The sequence below is a fragment of the Eschrichtius robustus genome, chromosome 16 (genome assembly GCF_028021215.1).
Source record: "Eschrichtius robustus isolate mEscRob2 chromosome 16, mEscRob2.pri, whole genome shotgun sequence".
Taxonomy (NCBI): Eukaryota; Metazoa; Chordata; class Mammalia; order Artiodactyla; family Eschrichtiidae; genus Eschrichtius; species Eschrichtius robustus.
The window spans coordinates 55,463,037-55,483,517 of NC_090839.1; the positions used below are offsets into that span (position 1 = coordinate 55,463,037).

General features: G+C 54.3%; 2 protein-coding genes across 4 annotated transcripts in view; one reads left to right on the top strand and one right to left on the bottom strand.

Moving 5' to 3' along the window:
* SEC14L5 (SEC14 like lipid binding 5) overlaps nt 1-431 on the top strand; it is a 37,274-nt gene extending 36,843 nt beyond the window's left edge. Inside the window, exon 15 of the mRNA XM_068523800.1 lies at nt 326-431. Within this exon, the coding sequence (XP_068379901.1) occupies nt 326-431 (106 nt within the window). The remainder of the gene's footprint in view (nt 1-325) is intronic.
* Nucleotides 432-10,156: 9,725 nt separating this feature from the next.
* On the bottom strand, nt 10,157-18,934 carry NAGPA (N-acetylglucosamine-1-phosphodiester alpha-N-acetylglucosaminidase). 3 transcript variants are annotated; one of them, XM_068524826.1, is made up of 11 exons: nt 18,817-18,934; nt 18,269-18,724; nt 17,134-17,273; nt 16,047-16,155; nt 14,821-14,949; nt 14,133-14,338; nt 13,981-14,028; nt 12,807-12,935; nt 12,515-12,646; nt 12,366-12,429; nt 10,157-10,947 (listed from the first exon to the last, which is right to left on the bottom strand). In XM_068524826.1, exons 1-11 carry the CDS (start codon nt 18,900-18,902, stop codon nt 10,737-10,739), a joined length of 1,710 nt encoding a protein of 569 aa, XP_068380927.1. In that variant the 5' UTR covers nt 18,903-18,934; the 3' UTR covers nt 10,157-10,736. The 3 variants fall into 3 exon arrangements, with proteins under 3 accessions (XP_068380927.1, XP_068380926.1, XP_068380928.1); XM_068524825.1 differs by having other exon boundaries at nt 18,269-18,727; XM_068524827.1 differs by lacking the exon at nt 12,366-12,429 and having other exon boundaries at nt 18,269-18,727.
* Between the last annotated feature and the right edge of the window lie 1,547 nt (nt 18,935-20,481).

A 20,481-nucleotide genomic window follows, 5' to 3' on the forward strand; every position in this document is an offset into this window, starting at 1 on the left:
GAGATGGGAGGCAGGTGTCAGAGGAGCTGAAAGGAGGCGGAGAGAGGAGGCTGGAGATAACGGGGTCCCCTCTGGGCCATGCTAGGCCCCCGGGTCAGGGAAGGCCCTGAATGGTAGGTGGAAGGCTGGGCTCTTCTTGCGGGTAAGGGGGTGCAGGGAAATGGGCTGGGCTTTGTTTCTCATCACAGCTTCACTTACTTTTCCCTCTGCACTTGCCCTCTGTGCCTGGGGTGGTTACCAGCCTTGTGGAAAGGGCCCTGGGGCCTCATTTGCACCCAGGCCTGTGTCACCACCAGAAGGCAACCTTTGTGTGCTCCCTCCCCAGGGGCTCCATGTCCAGCCTGGAATCCTGCAGCAGCCGCTTCTCCCAGCTCAGCAGCACCACCTCCTCCTCCAGCCAGTCCCACAGCAGCTCCCTGGTCTCCAGATAGTCAGGACCGAGCCCTGCGGGGCAGCCTGCTCGCCTCCCACATCCACAAGTATCCACGAGGCCTGGGACCGTGTGGGCTGCAGCCCTGGATATGGACATAGCCAAAGTCGGGTTGGCTGGAGCCCCGTGGGCTCTTGAAGTGGTGAGACCAGAATCATCTCCGATGGGGCTTCGCGTACGAAAAGCCAAGGGGTGGGCTAACCACGTTCAGGTTTGGGGGCTCAGGGATGTCATCAGGCTCAGTGCCCACCCCCCCGCCACCTCTGGCTCTGCTTCCCTGGGGTAGCCTCCTTTCTCAGGGGCCTTCTAAGACTATTGGGGTTCCCCCCATAAGAAGCAGGAATGTTGGGTGTTCACCATAGCATCTAAACCCGTAGCGATGCCCTGGGTCCCAGGATATGCTGGTGAGCAGTTATATGAGTTACAGGCTCCACTTTGTGGGGGAGCCGCCTACCCTGGACTTGAAATTCATTTTCCCAGCACATCACTGGGCAGGCCTAACCCTGACCACCCCTGACTTGAAGAGGGTGGGAAGGCCCAGCTTTTCTGCTGAGTTCCAGGCAGTGATAAAGCAGCTCTGGCTATCTTTATACTCTCTGGAGGTCCCTTTCTCTCCTGGGAATCTGTTTAATTGTAACTTTTTTGGTTGTAAGTCACCTCCCAGTGGCTTAAACAAAAAAGGGTGACCATTCATGGGTGCATATAACTGGCCAGTGTAGGAGGACTTGCTTCAGGTAAGGCTGGATCCAGGCTCTCAATGTGTCATCAGGACTCCCCTGTGGGGTGAGGGCTATGACTTTGCTGCAGCTGCCCTGGGGCAAATCTGACCCCCAGAACCAGCTCCAATGTTGAAAGACTTTCCCCAAGTTCCTGCATGGGAGGGGTGTGGGTCTCCTTGGGGTCTGAGGACATTTCTCCTTTCATTTCCTGGGCCTGCAAAAAGGCAACAGGTCAGAGGTCACTACTGGCAGCCTGCAGTCTGATCTGGCCTGCTTTTAGTGTTTTTGTTTTTTGCCTAAACAAAAGGTTTAAAAATTGGGGCATTTCACACAGAAATCAGGATTTACAGCTTCACTTAGGCATATAGGAGTGTTGGCCAAACAGAGCCACTATTGCTGTGTAAAGACAACACAGCTGCGCCCCTGGATGGGGCCACCCCAGCCCCCACCCCTCTCTATCAACCCACCCCTAGCCCACATCACTCACTTGCATTATCTGCCTGGGAGGGACTTCACTGAAATAGTTCCACAGTCTGGGGCGAGAGACTCAGTGTTACTTTCATCTCACAGCTTTGCTTACAGTTGGGGTTGTCTCTGGCTGACACCCAGAGTCGCTGGACCTTGCCCAAGGGGTGAGTTCACAACCACGGGGATGTCACCTCCATGCAAGCTCGGCATGACGGGGCAAGGACCTACTTCCATGCCACCCTCAACCCCATACCTGGAGTAGAGGGAAGGAGCCATCCTCAGAGAACCCCTTCTCCCCGCAGAGAGGGAGCCTTGCCCACCCTTAAGGTTTTCAGTTCACTTCTCAGGTATAGGAACAAAATCCCAAACTCTGCATCCTGCATTAAGGTATATGTGTACATGCATGAGGGAGAGAGGGAGGAAGATTGGAGACATTCTTAAAACTAATTGCTCCCATGTCACCAGGCGTTTATCGCTGGGAGCAATCTGCGATATTTTCAACTATCTTTAGGTGAATTTCTAGCTTGTCTCTACAAACTAGAAGCATTTTGGGGTAAGCTTCCCTGGCACTCCCCGCACACTTAGTGTCTAGGACTAGCCCCCAGTGAAGGATGGAGAAGCCTTTCCTTCACTTGAGGTTATAAGTGGCTTTTGACAAGTGGTACCTGGATCTGCTGATTCCAGAGAGGAAGGTCGGCTATCAGCCGTCCAGACTTAGCCGCAGCGATAAGGAGCCTCAGCCCTCTCTTTTTGAGAGCTTGCTCTCCTCCCTCCCTCGGGAAAGCCCCAGCTCAAACAGGTTTAAGCAACAAAGGGAATTCCCTGGCTCCTGTAACTGGGATGGCCGAGGGTGGTGCTTGCTTGCTCCAGGTACGGCTGCATCCAGGAGCCCAGTGTCCTCAGGCTCATGTGCTGATCCTTAGCCTCACCCAGGCCTCTTGGTTCTGCATCACTTTGCATGCTGGCCTGTCCTCTCCTCCACCTGCAGGGGAAGGTGGCTGCCAGCAGCCCCTAGCCTACAACCACAAGGCTCTCAATCTCTAAGCCAGAAAGAGACTCTTTCCATCTCAAGTCCCAGAGAAGGCTCTGACTGGCCCTGGGCAAGTCACGTGCTCACTCTTGTGGACATACTGGCCAAGAGGCTGGGGGTCCTGTGATCGACGTTCCCTCCAGAAGCCAACAGTGGAGTAGGGGAGGGCCAGTCACCCAATGGACAAAGGGAGCTGGGCCACAGGAGCAGCAGGTGACCACAGTGGCATCTGCTGTTGTTCTTCTGTGCTGGAGGTCCCTGGGGCCCATGTTGGAGCATCATCAATCAGTAGCCATTCTTCTTACCTTTGGGAGGCTTGGGGTTAAAAATCCAAGGAAGCGCTGCCAAGCTCTTGGCTTCTAAATTTCCCCAGACCCCAGGGCTGGAAGCTCCTTGGCTTGGTTTCTTTCTCCATCTTGTTCATTAACCTATTGTGGCCAGGACAGAAATGGCCCATTAGCAATAGGACCTGCCCAGGCACTGGGTTTAGGAGCCTGGGTCGTAAAATCTCGACAAAGTGGGGTTCAAGCCCCAGCCATCCTTTCACTAGCCGTGTGACCTCCAGCAGGTGACTTAACCTCTCTTTGCCTAAATATCCTTATCTGTAAAATAGGGATAGCAGTGCCTACCTCATTCAGTGGGTTGTAGTGGGATGAAACAAGAGTGGCTGTGAAGTCCTCAGCCTGGCACATGGAAAGTTCTTGGTAAGAGTCAGTGGTTATTCTGATTATTTAATGCTTCTCATCCAAAGACTCCAGACTTCCTGTGAGGACAGCCGTCACTGTTTTACACACTGTGCATCTGGAGAAAAGTGGGAGATTGGGATACTAGTTACCTCTGACTTTCCCTTTTTAGAAACTGCTTGTGTTCTCTGGGCACATCCACTCATCTGTAAGAGCATCATTTCAAGTGGTGTTTCCCTCAGCAAGCTACAGAATGTTCCCCCCACGGGTTGAGACTTTTTTTCCTACCCTGCGTCTGGAATTTCTCCCCCCTGTAAAATGAACTGATCACACAGTCTGTTTCAGCCAGGAAAACACGATGTTTCTTGTTCACCTGACCGTTTGCTCCAACCAGAAGCATTAAACGTTTTAGATTTGGATATACCTCTGTTGTCCACTTCCTAGAACCCTGGAGGTTTCCCTGGGTTTGTTCAAGAATTACTCAGCTGTTGTTTAAAAGACTGAAGAGCGTGTTCAACAGGGGTGACAACACCCTCAAGGGGCTGCAGATTGGTTCTTGGGGGGAAGAGGGGAGCACAAAAAAATCACGTTTTTAACATATAAAGCACAAATATAGTGTATTAGTTTCCTAGGGTTGCCGTACCAAATTACCACAAAGTTGTACCTTCAAACAGTAGAAATTGATTCCCTCACAGTCCGGAGGGCAGAAGTCTGAGATGAAGGTGTTGGTAGGGTTGTGTTCCCTCCTAAGGCTTTAGGGGAGGATCCTTCCTGCCTCTTCCAGCCTCTGGAGGCTCCTGGTGTTCCTTGGCTTGTGGCCACATCACTCCAGTCTCTGCCTCTGTCTTTACCTGGCCGTCACCTCTTTGTGTCTCCTGTTATATAAGGACACCCAGTCATTGGATTTAGGGCCCATTAAATCCAGGATGATTTCATCTCAAGACCCTTAACCAATTACACTGGCAAGAATGCTGCTTCCATGTAAGGTCACATTCTGAGGTCCTGGGTGGACACGAATTCTGGGGCGACACTATTCAACGCACCACATATGCATACAGTGCATGAACAGACACACGTGCAGTTTTCAGTGTATTAAATGTGGGCCTCTAGGCCCCACTCATCACTGCCAACACCGAGTCTTGGGAGTGGGCTCCTGGATTCTACTTGCCAGGTATCCAGGTGAAGGTGACGGCCCTGCTGTGCATCTTCCTGGGCTGCTCTGCCCTCTCCCCTGGGTTTTACCCAAGTCCCAGAGTTGCATCAGAGGACAGCCAAGTCCTGACATCAGGAGGGGGCGGGGGCCTGTCTGGGGTGGCCGTCCTTCCTGCGAGCTCCCCTGGGACACGGAGTAAGGTGTCACAGGCATCATGGGATTCCCTTTTTGGCCGCAGCCGTGTAGCTTGCAGGATCTTAGCTCCCCAACCAGGGATTGAACCCGGGGCCCCAGCAGTGAAAGCACTGAGTCCTAACCACTGGAAGGGTCCCTTGTTTTGGAGCAGGAGGCCAAGGGCTGTCGGGGGAGCAGAGCAGGTGCGGTTCCTGTGGCTGCGTTAGGCGCCCCCCATCCCCTCCCCCCCACACCCGAGAGGAAGCAATCAGCTGCTGCTTTTCCACTGGTTGCCCAGGAGCTGTTGGGCAGGGGCTCTCAGAACAGCCAGCCGCCATGGCTGTTCTGTGGCGAAGAGCTCCCTGCGGCAGGCGAGCTGGGGTCAGGTCCCACTGCTGACATCTGGGAGGCCCCTTGGGGTTTCGGTCCAGAGAGGGCAGAACACAACACACACAGCCTCCCTGTGGCCCAGAGGCTTCCTCTGGGACCAATTCTCCCTCCGAGGCCACGGGGCCTCTGCAAAGGAGGCAGGTCTCAGGGTGCAAGCAGCTCTTGGGGGAGTTTGGGCAGAGCCTGGAAGGAGCTGGAAAGAGCGGGAAGGAAAGGCATGGGGTGGCTCTCAAACTTCTCCCCAGCCCATTTCCCCTCCCCTCCCTTCAGCGCCCACCAAGGCACTGCTGAGAAATGCGGGTCCCCAAAAGGCACAATTTGAAACCCCTGACCTAAGAGTCCTGGAGCCAGGACACAGACCCTTCGAGAATCCAATGAAAGCTGTGGCATCACACTTGAATCCTGTTTCCATTTCAGTGCCCCTGAGCCCACCCGTTGACCCCAGGATTGGAATCTTTTTCTGGGGTCTTTCCAGATACTAAAATTAGATAAGGAGCAGCGCAGCAGCTGAGACACATGTCACCATGGCAACTGCCCAACACACAAAACTCTTGGGGTTCCAAGTCAGGCCCCCAGGACTTCTAGTACACATTCTGTGCCCGGGAGTCTTCCATTACTCCCATGGGGTGGGGAAAGGACACTTGCACTGCCATAACTAGTCCATATTAACCCCCGACCAGCAGTACCGACGACTTAGGCTCCTGTATATTCGTGTCACAGGTGTTCCCCGAACACCACAGGTAGGTACTGGAATCTCAGACACTATTTTGCCTCCTGCTCCATGTCCCATCTAAACTCTGCAAATTCCCGAGTCCAAAATGTGCCCCTGCTGGGGTGGCATGTCATGAGTTTCAGATTCTTGGGGTTGCCAGAGACCCCAAAATCCAACACAAACTCTCTCAAGCAAAATGGGGATTTACTGGTCCATGTAATTGGGAAGTCCAAGAATGCTTCAGGTACAGCTGGATCCAGGGGATCAAACATCCCCCTTTCTTGGTTGGGTTCTTCTCCATATTGGCATCACTCTCCTCCACGTGGCCCACACCCTGGATGCTGGACAATCCTGGCAGAGTTTCTCACCCCCACTTCCAGCAGAAGTTCCAGGGTGGGCTCTGATTGGCCGATTGGGACAGATGCCTATCTCTGAACCATCCACTGAGACCACCTGGGACTTGGAGGGAGGTGACAGTGCCAGCCAAACCACAAGGATGGAGACTGGGGGAGAGGTATTACCAAAAGGCAACATGAGGGAGGCTCTCGGCTGTGGCTCTCGATGCCCTGCCCACCTTCCCTGGGCAGAGGACATTTGGATATATGACCCTGCAACTCTCTCTCTGATGGCTACCTCTCGTGGCTGGAGCACCCCCCCGTCCCTGAGAAGGGCAGACTGGAAGTGCCAGGGAGTTAACCCCCAAGAGCAGTTCTCAACCTGATGAATGAATGTAGGCTGATAAACACCCCTGGTTCCCCGTGAGCAGGTGGCCAACTCCGAGGTGTTCTCTCCACCCCCCAAAGGTCCCAGGGGTTGAGCCTGGCCGCCCACAGTGGGAGCTGCTCACTCAGGCACCATGTACGGGCTGCCTTCCCTTCCCAGACTCACTTTTCTGTCCCCCAGCAGGGCTTCCTGGGGTCGCCTCCCAAATAAACTACTTGCCCTCACATCCTAGTGTCAGGTTCTGCTCCCAGGGGACCCAGCCTAAGAAGGGAAGTTACTGAAAGAAGACAGACTGCATGCTGGGCAAAGATAGATACCAGTGGGTCTTCCCCGGTGGCCCAGTGGTTAGGACTCAGCACTTTCACTGCTGTGGCCTGGGTTCAATCCCTGGTCGGGGAACTAAGATCCTGCAAGCTGCACAGCCTGGCCAAAAAAAAAAAAATTTAAATAAATAAAATTTAAAAAGATAGATACCTGCTTGTGACAAATTTTTTAAAAATCCAAGGGCCACAGGGAGGGCGAATGTGGGCAGGACTCACATGGCTCAGAGTGTCCTAGGGACCCTCAGGCACGCCACAATGGACCCTCCCCGGCTACTGCTGTGCTCTCTCTGGCCTGGAGTCCACTAGGCCTGTGCCCAGCACTGTAACTCTCCGGCCAGCTGCCAGCACAGCTGAGAACAAAGATGCCCTCAGTGGACGTCAGACCCTTCAAGACAAGGGTTTCCACAGCCTGCTGCCTCAGGACCCCCGGGGGTGCTCCCTGTAGATTCCTTGACCCTCTAACTCCCGCCCCTGAGATTCTGATTCAGTGGGTCATTCTGGGGGAATACATTCAGACCCGCAGCCAGGCTTGGGAGCTGTCTTAGGAATATGCCAAATCGATTCTAAGGTGCCTGGGAACTTGTCTGAGCTCTTGAAACTATTTCCTACCCCTGAACACTGGCGGCAAAACATCAAAGCAGCCCAGGGGGTTCATTAAAAGAAAGCAAAATATGGGACTTCCCTGGTAGTCCAGTGGTTAGGACTCTGCGCTGCTGCTGCAGTGGGCATGAGTTCAATCCCTGGTCAGGGAACTAAGATCCTGCATGCCACACAGCGTGGCCAAAAAGTAAGTAAATAAAAGCAAAATACAAAACTAAACTTCCAGGTGGAGATGAAACCCAAGGTCCCTGGAGGAACACGTGAACTTGGTTGTTTATATTTCTGGAAGGAGGAATAAAAACCTGTAGCATTCTCCTGGATCTTTGGACAAGTGGCGGTCAAGTTCCTGGACATGCTGTGAAAGCCACTCCCCTCCTTCCTCCAACCTGGTCACAAACTCAGGACAGGGGCTGAGTGAGAAGGGAGAACTTTTGGTGGCTTGGTGGTGGGTATCGTGGGCTGTGGGCTGATGGGTCCACTAGGTGCTTGATGAGATGTGCCCCAGGACACCGACAGACCCTGGCCTGTGGCACCTACTGTAGGACCCAAACGTCCTGTTCCCTGTAGGGAATGTCGCAGGCTGGCACGGCAGCTCTCCACACCCTGTCTCCAGGGGAGACAAAGACATACAGATGCATCCCTGCAGGAACCTGGAGGCTGGGAGCTGGCCTGTGACATTTCACTTCTCTGAACCGAATACTTCCTGTCTAAAGTGAAACTAGACCCATGTTACAGTAGCTCACCTGCAGTGATGGGTTCAGTCAGCCTCCTGCATTCATGTTCCTTTGCAGCTTTTCATCAAGGGGTGAAGCTTCAAGAGGCTTCACATCTCTCGCTGGATCCCCATCTCCACGTTCATCCCAAGCCTGAGCCAGCCTCCTGGAGGATGACACCACGCGGACCAGAGCTATGTCCTCAGCTGTGGCCACCCCAGACCAGGCCCCAGCTGGCCCATTAGCTGATGGCAGGCACATAAGTGAGCCCAGCTGGACTCACTGATCCTAGCCCAGATCAACAGAGTCAGCCAGCTGACCTTAGAAGCACAAGAAACAATTATTTTTCATGAGAAGCAATGACTGGTTGTTTAAAGCCACCAATTCTGGGCTCGTTTTCTGCACAGCACTAGGTAACCGCTAAGTTACAGTCCAAGATCAAGGTGCTGGCAGATTCCACTCTTGGTGAGGGCCCGATTCCTGGCTTGTAGACGGCCATCCTCTCACCGTGTGTTCTCACAGCGTTGTCCTTTTGTGTGCACCCGGAGATGGTGCTCTCCTGTCTCCTCTTTTTTTTTTTTTTTTTTTAATATTTATTTATTTATTTTTGGCTGTGTTGGGTCTTTGTTTCTGTGCGAGGGCTTTCTCTAGTTGTGGCAAGCGGGGGCCACTCTTCATCGCGGTGCACGGGCCTCTCACTGTCGCGGCCTCTCTTGTTGCGGAGCACAAGCTCCAGATGCACAGGCTCAGTAGCTGTGGCTCTCAGGCCTAGTTGCTCCGCGGCATGTGGGATCTTCCCAGACCAGGGCTCGAACCCGTGTCCCCTGCATTGGCAGGCAGATTCTCAACCACTGCGCCACCAGGGAAGCCCTCCTCCTCTTCTTATAAGGGCACCACCCTCATGACCTCATCTAAGCCTAATTTAATTAAACCAAAGGCCCCACCTCCAAATACCATCACATTGGGAGTTAGGGCTTCAACATACAAACCTTGGGGGGACGCAAACATTCAGTCCATCACATGCCTGGATCTATTCGAGGACCTGCTGGAAACAGCAGCACCTCCCCCCAAATCTTCTAAGCACACAGTGTGATATATATTCATGGGGCAGGGTGTCTCCAGGCACTTCCTAAAGACCCTTCGAGGCCACAAGTTACAAACTCTAATACTCGCAGGGATGCAGGTCACAGGTGAGGGAAGCCAGCTGCCGGGGCCGTTCTGAGCTGGAGAGGACAGATCCAGACCGCACCAGCCATTCTCAGCTCGGACAAGTCATTGCCTCCTTGCTGCGGCAGGAGGGCATCAGCTGGGGCTTCGAGCTCTTTCTTTTAAAGAGAAACCAGAGGACTTCCCTGGTGGCGCAGTGGTTAAGAATCCGCCTGCCAATGCAGGGGACACGGGTTCAAGCCCTGGTCTGGGAAGATCTCACATGCCGCGGAGGAACTAAGCCCGTGCGTCACAACTACTGAGCCTGTGCTCTAGAGCCCGCGAGCCACAACTACTGAAGCCCGTGTGCCTACAGCCCGTGCTCCGCAACAAGAGAAGCCACTGCAGTGAAAAGCCCGCACACCACAACAAAGCGTAGCTCCCGCTTGCCGCAACAAGAGAAAGCCCGTGCGCAGCAACGAAGATCCAACGCTGCCAAAAATAAATAAATGAATATATTTATTAAAAAAAAGAGAAACCAGAGAACTGGAGTTAATCTCTTGACTTTTAAGCGTTGGTAACTAACTTAAATTCTACTAAAACATGGTGCGGACTAAACTTTCCTCTTTCAAAGTGTGGTCCAGACACCTGCAGCCATCACCTGGGAGCTCAGTGAGACCTGCTGACTCTCAGGCTCCAGCCCAGGCCAGAATCTGCATTTTTAGCGAGCTCTTCCAGGTGATTCGAGTACACTTTAAAGTGAGAACCCCTGGATTAAACAAAATAGATAAGGGAGCTGGACATGCCCCTGACTCAGGTTAAGCAGCCCCACCTGTCAAAATCTAGGGGTCCCTCAATTCCACGATTCCGCATTCGGATGCCGCTCCAGGGGTCCTTTTATTGTATCAATTTATTCAAGTGGTAGAAAAACCCTCTGGGTGGCAGGACAAAATACAGAGCCTGTAAACATGATTTCACCCCTCTTCCCTTTAAGGAGCTGCCCATGACAGGAAATAGAATTCTAGGTGGCAAGTTCGGTGATGAGGTCTGTGAAAAAGGGTCCCCTGATGTGGCCATAGTCTCTTCACCCCATCCGAGGGGGCTGGCTGGACCCTGCCACTTGGCCACGGTTCGGTCATCATGAGTTCCACTGGCAGCGGCCCCTGCCCCCGGAGGCCGGAGGCTCTTTGGCAGCAGCGGGGCAGGCCCTTGGGGGACAGGCCTCGTGAACAGCAGGCACAGGCAGGCGGGGAAGGAGGCAGAGTCTCTCCAGGGCGCGCTGTATTGCTAGGGCTGCATGTGCCACGGCAGGCGGCCAGGTGAGGGGCTGAGGCACAGGTGCTGTCAGAAGCCTGGCTTGGCACGTGGGTCGAGACCACCCAGATGGTCAGAGGCCTTGGAACTTACCCTGCAGAAGCCAGAGCTCATGGAAACGAGCCTCCAGAACAGGTCGTGACGGGCAGCTGGAGGCTTCAGTCCTTGAAGGGGTTACAGGTGTCACCTGCTGGCTCCTTCTCAGCAGCCGGGAGCTCCCCGTTCATCTCCTGCAGTGGGTGGTACACATAGGCCCCATCCAGGTGCCGGCTCCTCGCTGCCCTTGAGCCGAGGAATAAGGACACGTTTGCCACCGTGCTGATCAGCAGAAGGAAAACCAGGGCCAAGGTGATGGCCAGCCAGGTGGTCCTGGGGGCAAGAGAGAAACCCCGAACGGGGACACTGTTGGGTGATTCGGGCTGGGGATGTGCTGGAGGGGCTCCCTCCCTCCCCTCACTTGGCTCCTCCTCCCAGAACAGGGGCACAGGGTCAGGGGCCTCCAGGGACCACACAGGAACTGTCGAGGAACAAACGGGCCTGGTGGGGTGGGGGGCACACTCCACGCATGTTCGGGAGCAGCGGGGACAGCTGTTATGTGGGACTAAGGCCGGTGCGGCCACATCTCCTGATATTTCAAGAGCAGCTGTGGAAAAAAAAAGACTTTTACGTGAACGTTACTGAGTTTCAGATGTTGCTAAGAAGTGTTCATCTCAATGGGTACAGGCCACATATAATTCAGCTGGGGACCTAATCTGCCCCAGGAGGCAGCAGTTTGCATTCTGTGCTTCCGGGGATGTTGACAACAGAGGCTGGGTTCTCTCCAGGGTCCTCAAAGCACACAGAGCAGGGAGGACCCGCACCCCTTCCTCCAAGGCAGGGAGCTGGCGGGGACGGGTGGGGTCCTTCAGTGATCTTTTTTCCTTCACGCGAGTCTTTGTCTGAAGCCCTCAACGCAAAAGCAGACTGCTCGGGCAGCAGGGCCTGCAGCCGTGCCCCTCAGCACCCCATGGCTCCCCTTCCCTCACTGCAGGACCACGTGGTCTCACACCCGAGGAGCCTGAGCTTGGGGTGCCGGGCTCCCGGGAACCACTGTCCCTGCTCCGCTGCATTTCCCAGCACACTTCCAGGATTTTCCTCCAGGCCCCACCCGACTCACAGGGTCAGGACCTCCAGGAGGGATCTGGGATCTGCATTTGTGATGAGCTCCCAGGTGCTGCCTCCAGGACAAGGCCAAGGGGCTTTTCATTCACACCTACACCTGCTTCCCACTTTGAGGGGATGGGGCTGGGCAGGGCACCCAGGGGGCTATGGGACGTGAGAACCATGAGAAGAGAGGTTCTCCAAGTGGGGCTCCCAAACCAACAGCATTGGTTCTTGAACCCAGCTCTCTCTTTTAATACACTCCCCTGGAGGTCAAGTTGAAGACCCCCTGCACTAGAAAATAAAGACCCAACACGAGGGATGAACACCCCCAGGTGTCAGAGAAATGACATGAACTGCTCAGGGCCTCGTGCTTCTTGCACCGGAAGCTGAGAAAAAAGCCCACACCCTGCCCCCTAGATTCCACTGGGGTGGTGGCCAGGGTCCTTCTCGGCATCTCCCTGGACAGCACAGGTGGCTGCGAGCATCACCTAGGACTCTCCCTGTGCTTATGTCAGAGAATTGTCATCTGGTGCCCAGTTGCCACTTCCTAGCCCTGCCCAGGCCCTGAGCGGAGGCCACGCCTCAAAGGCAGAGGGAGGGGGGATTCCTCCCACCCCTGCAGCAGCTCCCAGAAAAGCACCTACCTGGTGAAAAGGGAGAGTTCTCCTGCCCGCAGGGTGTCCTCGGGTGGCGGGAGACACTGTTTCACTGCAAGATGCCAGGGAGAGGCCGAAGGTTGGGAGAGGAGGGGTCTGCCCCATACTGTCCCCGGGGAGCCTGGGAGGGGCCGTACCTCGGGAGAGGATGCTGTTCAAGGTGCGTGACCAGGCGAGGCTGCAGTTGCCGGTCTGGGGGTCGCAGGGACACTGGTGCTCACACTTGCAAGGGCTCTGGCAGCCTGGCCCGTACCAGCCAAGGGGACACTCTGCAGGGAGGAGCCAGGAGGACAGAGGTGGAGGCCTCGGTGGCAGGGCCTCTCTCTGCACTGCCGGATGGGCCCAGGGGTGTGCTGAGCTGAGCTGATGCAGAAGCATCCCCTCGGCAGGGCTCCCTCCTGGCTGAGTCAGGGGCCCCTTCCAGCTTACCCTGCACACAGATGTCTCCAGTGAAGCCAGGGGGACAGGCGCAGGTCCCCCGAACTGGGTCACAGGTGGCTCCATTATGACACTGACACTTCTTGGCACAGTCCTCCCCGAAGGAGCCGTTGGTGCACGCTGGGATGGGGGAAGCAGGGCCTTTGCAAAATCTGGTCCTGCCCCCCAACCCCACCCCAGGCTGAGGCTAACGGGATTGCAAATGCATCTCTCTCGCCCCAAGTGGCCCTGTAGGTTCACATGTTCTTCCAACAGATAGTTCTGGAGAAGTTGGTACGTGGCAGGCCCCGAGGCTGTGGTCTCATGGAGGGCAGGCAGCCAGCAAGCCAGAAAACAGGTGTCAAAGGACAAGGGAGGACACACGCTGGAGGGACGGGACCGAGTGCGGCAGCAGCAAAGCACTGACGAGGTGGGGTGGGGAGGCCTCTGAGGACCTGACATTGAGGCTTGGAGAGCAGGGCGTGGCTGGAGCCCCCAGGGCCTGGCAGGTCATGCTGAGGAGTTCAAATTTTTCACTCAGAGCCAAAGAAAGCCACTAAGGGTTTAAGCTATGGAGGGTTAAAAGTGCGTTGAGCTGTGTCCTCCCAAAGATATGTTCTAATCTCCAGAACCTGTGAATGTGAGCTTATTTGAAAATAGCGTCTTTGCAGATGCAATTAAGTTAAGAATCTTGAAATGAGAACATCCTGCACTTAAGGTGGACCCAAGTCCAGTGGCCTGGGGTCCTTGTAAGAGGACAGAGCGGGAGACTGGAGACAGACAGGGGAGAAGGCTGTGCCTGTGAAGTCAGAGGCAGAGATGGGGGTGATGCAGCCACCAGCCCAGGAATGCATGGGGCCCCCAGAAGCTGGAAGAGGCAGGAAGGACCCTCCCCCAGACCTTTCAGTGCCAGTGCAGCCCTAATGACCCCTTGATTATGGAGTTCAGGCCTCCAGAACTGTGAGAGAATAAAGTAGTGTTTTAAGCCTGAGTTGGCGGAATCTGTCGCAGCAGCCCCAGGACACTAATACAGTGATTTACACGTGAGGCAAAAGCATGAGACAAGAGGGAAGCGACTTGCAGACCAGGGGGCAGGGATAAAGGCAGCTGAGGCTCGCAGCTGCCAGGCTCACCCTCTCCCGTGTGCCCGGGGGGCCAGGGAGGAGGCTGGCCTGGTGGCTTTTACCTTCACTGCAGTTGGACCCTGTCCATCCAGCTTCGCAGCGGCAGCCGGCTGCCAAGACAAGACCGAGAAGGTCAGGTGAGGGCCCGGGCAGGGCTGGGGCAGTGAGAGCGGGGAGCCCGGGCTGGAGCTGCCTCCCAAAGAGCCCCACTCACTCTCCGTGCAAAGCCCATGCTGGCTGCAGTTGGCGGGGCCACAGTCCAGCTCGCTGCAGGCAGCGCCTCGCCAGAAGCGCCCCGTGCACTGGCAGCGCCCCTCCACGCAAGTCCCGTGGCCGTTGCAGTCAGACGGCTGGCAGCGGGGCTCGTGCACACACACCACGGTGGACACGCGGCGAGGACAGCGCCACATGTTGTCCTGGCTGCAGAGGAAACAGGAGTGTGAAGAGAGGATGAAGTGCTGGCCACCCCAGCAACCCCTCAAACCCCCCCACTGCAGCCCCTGAGGGCTGCCTTTCCCTGCCTCTCTTCATTATCCCTTCTCCAGCCTTTTACAGGTTCTTCCCACCCCCAACAATCCCTTCCACCCCAGGGCCTTTGCACATGCTCTTCTATGCCCAGAAGGCTCTCCCACGCCCATCTAGCCCCTCATCCTCCAGATCTCAGCTCATGCTTCACTATCCTCAGGTCTTTCCTGACCAATCACCCCCTTCCATCGGCCTGGGCAGTGTTGGTACGCTACATATACTTCCTGTAAGCAGCGAGAAGCAGAGGTCTTGGCTCCTCCTGCTCTCTGCTGAATCCCCAGGGCTGGGCACAGAGTAGGTACTCGATATTTGTCGAATGAGACAGTCGGGGACAAGCTTGGCCTTGGACCTCAACAAGGGGGCTCTCATATGCTTACCAGTGATCGGACGGGTAACTGGCCAAGGTCCCGTTGAGCACGAAGGTGGCAGAGCCCCCTCCATCCAGGTTGATGGCATTGACCACGTTCTGTTTCAGCAGGAACTCCGCCATCTCCCACAGGTTAATGCTGCGGCACAAGACCAGTGCTACTGACCTTGCCACAGCCGTTAATGTGGCAATTCTGGGTTAATGCATCTTACTTTCCACAGTGAACAGTATCACACACCCGCTATGGCAGGCAAATTTCTAAGTGCCCCGCCAAAGGTGTCCTGTCCCAATCCCGGGAAGCTATGACTGTAACAAGAGATCACTCTCCTGATCATGTTATGATACATGGCACAGCTGTCTGCAAATGGGCACACTGTCCTGGATTATCTGGGTGGCCCCAATGGAATCACAGGAGCCCTTAAAAGCAGAGAGCTTTCTACGGCTGAGGCAGAAAAGGAAGTGAGAGAGATTGGAAATACAAGGGGATTAGATGGATTTGACACACCTTTTGCAGCTTGAAGATGTACAAGAGGAGGGTATATACATAAAGGGGAATGTGGGCAGCCTCATGAGTGGAGAGGCCCCCAGCCAGCAATGACACAAAGACCTCAGTCCTACAACTCCAAGGAACTGTATTCTGCCAACAACCTGAATGAGCTGGGAAGAGGATTCTTCTCCAGAAGCTCCAGATAAGCACCCTGCCTGGCCAACAGCTGGATTTTGTCTATGGGGCACCCTGAACAGAGAACTCAGTTGGGCCCCCCCCCCACCCACTGACTCCTGACCTACAGAGCTTTGATCTAACAAATCAGTGCTGCCTGTGCTAATTTGTTACACAGCAACAGCAGACTAGCACACTCACTTTACAGAGGAGGAAACAGCAGCTCAGAGAGGTCAAATGACTTGTCTATGGCCACAGAGCCAGCAGATGGCCAAGCTAGGACTGGAACCGAGGTCTACTCCCAGCTAACTTTGTGATAATTTCCTTTCACCCAATCAGAGCTCAGGAGAGATGAGGCCCTAAGTTGGCAAGACTGAGAGCAAGTGTGTGGAAGATGATGAGTTCTTGGAAGTGGGACAGATCTAGGGACCCTCTGCCTGTGGGAAGACAGGGAACAGATGGCTGCAAACATCCCCAGGGAACAGCTGGAGGTCAGAAGGGCAGCTGCTGGTGGGCAGAAGTTCCTCAGAGCAGGACTCAGCCCAGGCCTAGAGGCCCTGGCTCACAGCACTCACCCCCGCTGCTCCGTCTGCCCGTCCACATGGAAGAGCGCCAGCTGCCCCTCTCGGTCGTGGCCCACGGCTGTTCTGGCTGACATCACGTTCACAAATTTGCTGAAGGAACCTGAAGGAGAGGCAGCCTGGCTGATCACCTGGCCCTTCGGGAGGCCTACTAAGCTCTGCCTGCCACTTCCTGCCAGTCCCTCTCCACAGAGACACCACTCTCCACCTCCAGGTCTATGCATGCAACATCTCCCTTCCCATGCCCCGCCCCAGTCAGTCTCCACAGAGTAGCCAAAGGGCTGTTCTTCAATGTAAACCAAGATCAAACTCCAGGCGAAAACGCTCCAACGGCCTCCACTGTCCTTAGAACAAAATCCAAATGCCTTACCAAGGCCTGGCATGACCTCCTTAGCCTGCTTCTTCTACCTCATCTCCTGGGGGCCCACCCCTCTGAACACCCTGCAGCCACTTTCTACTTCTGGCTGGACTGCACTTCTCCCCAGCTCTTCCCATGGCTTGCGCCTTCTGATCTAAGTCACCTCCTCCATGAGGCCTTCCCTGACTGCACAGTCTAAAACAGCCCATTTCCACATCAGGGCCATGGGGAACCTTCCCTGTCCCAGTATTCCATATCCCAGTGGTTCTCAAAATCGAATGTCAATCAGAATCACACAGGGGGCTCCTTAGAACACACACTCTTGGGCCTCACCCCCAGGGATTCTGATTCTGTAGTGTTGAGGCACAGGGGTAGGGGCTGAAGTTTTGCATTTATAACAGGCTCCTCGGTGATGCTGATGCTGCTGGTCCACAGACATTTTAGGAACACTTCTCTATTCTCTTGTCCATAGCTCCTTTCCTCCAACTTTTCTTTCTTAGTACTTACCACTTCTTTTCAGTATATTTATATCTATTTCCTTTCTTATATATTCCACAAAGCAGGGATCTTATCTGCTTTAATCCCCACTGATCCCCAATACCTAGAATAGTACTTGTTGAAAGACTTCCCCCACCACCCCACCGGTCCTGGTTTTCAAGAGGCTTGTTGCCAACACCCCCACTCATCCCCCACATCTCATCATACTCACTGCCCCTCCCCCACCTGTCTCCTGTGTCTCATCGCACTCAGCAGCCTGACTCTCGTTAATGTAGATGCTTCCATTGCGAATCAGCCACACGACCCCGCTCAGCAGCTGCACAAATGGATTCTCAGTGTCCAGCACCTCCTCTTCAGACAAGTACCTGGACACAAGGAAGGCATGAGATTCAGTCAAAAGCAGTGGCAGCTGCAGGTAGTGCCCTCCCCCCCCACTACCCCCGCCCGCCCCACCACCTGGCTACTTGATTCCTCCTCATGCCCAGGAACCTGCCTGGTCCTGGAAGCAATCTTTGCAAACAGTCCGCGCATCCCAATCTCCACTTCAGTTAACAGAAACAACCATCCCCAAGAGATCACAAGTCCACCTATGGCCCTCAATCTCTCAGGCCGTCACCCCAGCCAAACTACCATCTGATACCTGCGACAGCCTCTTAATTGGCCTCCTTGCTTCTACTACGGCCCAACCAGCCTAGTATCCAGCAGGGTCAGAGCAAGCTTTTAAATGACCAAATTCAAAATAAATAAATGACCAAAGTCAGTCCTGTCCTCCTCTGACATTTTGCTCCTTCCTTCAGTCCCTCACACACACCAAGCCCCTCTGCACCTCTGAGCCTTAGTGCTTGCTGTTTCTTCTGACTGCAATGCTCTTCCTCCAGTTCTGACTCTGGCTGACTTGTGATTAATTTTCATGTCTCAACTCAAAGGTCACCTCCTCAAACAAGTCTTTCCTGATCACCTTCCCGAAACTCAACACTCTATTTACAATCTGTTCAATCTGTTCATTACTTCACTGCACATACATAATTTGAATTAACTTAATTATCTCCCTGGGTTTTGTTTATTTTTCCTAGTAATGGGGGGGGGGAGTGTCCTTTTTTGAAGGCCAAAGACTGTGCTTTTTCACAGCTATATCCCCAGTACGCAGCACATTGACCGACACAAAGCAAGCGCTACACGATACTGGAAAATGAATAAACTCTACAAGGAAGGCATTACTTTCCCCATCCTGAAGATGAGAAAACGGAGGCTCAGTTTGGTTAGGGGACTTGAACACGGCGGCACGGCTACACCTCAACTCTCAGGCCCTCTGCTCTAGAATCTAGGGCCTAGACAGTCACGGGACTCCCTGCCTCCTCACCCGGTGACCAGGGTCCCGTCGCGGCGGATCCCGAACTGCGCGTTCTGCAGCCCCCCGGCGCTGCTCACCCGCCGCCCGTCGCTCACAACGTTCCCCAGGCACTCGCCCGTGTCCATGCGGAAGAAGCCGCCATTCTGGGCGACGCTGCAGCCGGCCGCCCGCGCCGTCTCCTCCACGGTGGCGCGGCGCCTTGAAGCGCAGCCGCTGGGCTCGCCGGGCTCCAGCACCGAGAAGGTGCGCAGGGGCTCGGCGGCCCGCGTCAGGTGGCCGGCCACCGCGCGGTCTGCGAAGTGCGAGACGAAGATGCGTACGGCGGGACCGCGGGCGCCAGGGTTTGAGAGAGACGGCGGCCAGCTCTCGTGCTCGCGGCTGCCGGCGCGCACCCTTGTGCAGTCCCGGGCAGAGCGCGCCCGCGCGCGGGAGTAAGGCAGCAGCAAGTCATCGTCGCGGGAGGCCCTGCTGGGATGGGGCAGACGTGAGCTCGGAGTGCTGTGCCCGGGTCTGGGGGAACCCCCACAACGAGGCTTGCCCCCGGCAGCTGTACTCACCCCGAGCCGAGGTCGCCGGACGCCTCACCGAGGAAGCCGCGCAGTGAAATGAAGACGAGAAGGCAGCGACCCATGGAGGCCGCCATATTGGACTCGGGCCTCCGGTCACGTGGGCCCACCCCACATGACTCAGGACTTCTGGTGGCAGCTTTTAGCTCTGAGTTGCTTATACTTTTTTGGAAATCCCGAGATCGCTTCCTGTAATTTACTATGTTATTTTAGAAGGGGCGGGCGCTGGGGTGGCGGGAAGTTTTTACGTTGATGTAATTTGAAGTCTATGGAAAGTTAGAAAAAGTAGTATAAAGAATTCTCGTATACTTTTTACTTATCTTTACCAATTGTTAACGTTTGCGCTTTATTCATAGACTTTTTTTTTTTTTGGAACCATTTGCAACCAAGCTATGGACATCGTGAGCCTTCACCTAAACACTTTTTGTATCCTCTACAGAATATTTTCTTACATAAGCACAGGTCAAGTAAAATTAGGACATTGATAGAGTTCTATTAACTAATCCACAGGTCACGTTCAAATGTTGACAGTTGTCCACATAGCGTCCTTTGTAGCTCGCCCAAGGCAGTGTCCAGGGTTAGGTGGCCTTTTGGTGCCACTGTAATGCATGGGTCACCCAGGCGCCGGCACAAGTCTAGTTGTCCTTCAGTGCCAAGAGTACTCAGAGCCAGGCCAGCCCCTTTCTTTCCACAGTGAGCATCGTTAGTGCTTGAACTCAGGTCTTTCTTTGAGCCACTGCTGATAACAAGCAGGACCCTGTGGGGCTCCTGGGCACGACAACCTTTCTGTGTCCCCTATTTCTTTTGACTACAGGAAATAGGTTTCATTCAGCCTCCTTGACCTTCCCTGAGTTCCAAAGGGCAGGTTCAAACATTTGCTAATCAGGGAAGGGAGGGGATGCGGAGATAAGGGAGGAGCAGTCAAGAAACAATAGTGCAGCCTCGGGGCAGAGTCCTGGTTCCTCCTCAAGGGACACACATAATATCTTTGAGCTGTTTTGCAGATACTGAAACCCCCACCAGGTGGGAGAAGTTAACAGTATGCTGCCCACCAGCATGTAGACTCCAGACCGGTTAGAACCAGAAGGTTGATGTTGCTGACTCCCACTTACCTCACCACCAACCAGTCAGAAGAATGTCCACGAGCTGATCACACCGTCTTTGAACCATTACTATAAAACTCCTCACTACACCTTCCAGGTTGGGACACACAGTTTTGAGGGCATTAGCCTGCTGGGGCTCCCTTTCCCTGGTAAAGCAATAAGGCTATTCTTTCCTACTTCACTCAAAACTCTGTCTCCAAACCATAGGTCAAAAAGAGTCATGTACCAAAATGTTCATTGCAGCTCTATTTACAATAGCCAGGACATGGAAGCAACCTAAATGTCCATCGACAGATGAATGGATAAAGAAGATGTGGCACATATATACAATGGAATATTACTCAGCCATAAAAAGAAATGAAATGGAGGTATTTGTAATGAGGTGGATGGAGTTAGAGTCTGTCATACAGAGTGAAGTAAGTCAGAAAGAGAAAAACAAATACAGTATGCTAACACATATATACGGAATCTAAGGAAAAAAAAAAAAAGGCCATGAAGAACCTAGTGGCAAGACGGGAATAAAGACACAGACCTACTAGAGAATGGACTTGAG

What these genes read in the sequence shown, in the direction of transcription:
- NAGPA (XM_068524825.1), bottom strand. Translation starts at nt 18,902, where the DNA reads ATGGCGGCCTCCATGGGTCGCTGCCTTCTCGTCTTCATTTCACTGCGC. An exon ending in AGTTACCCGTCCGATCACTG is followed by an intron (nt 14,339 to 14,820) that starts GTAAGCATATGA and finishes TTTCCTCTGCAG; the next exon opens with CCAGGACAACATGTGGCGCT. An exon ending in GAACTCTCCCTTTTCACCAG is followed by an intron (nt 10,948 to 12,365) that starts GTAGGTGCTTTT and finishes TCTTGCCCCCAG; the next exon opens with GACCACCTGGCTGGCCATCA.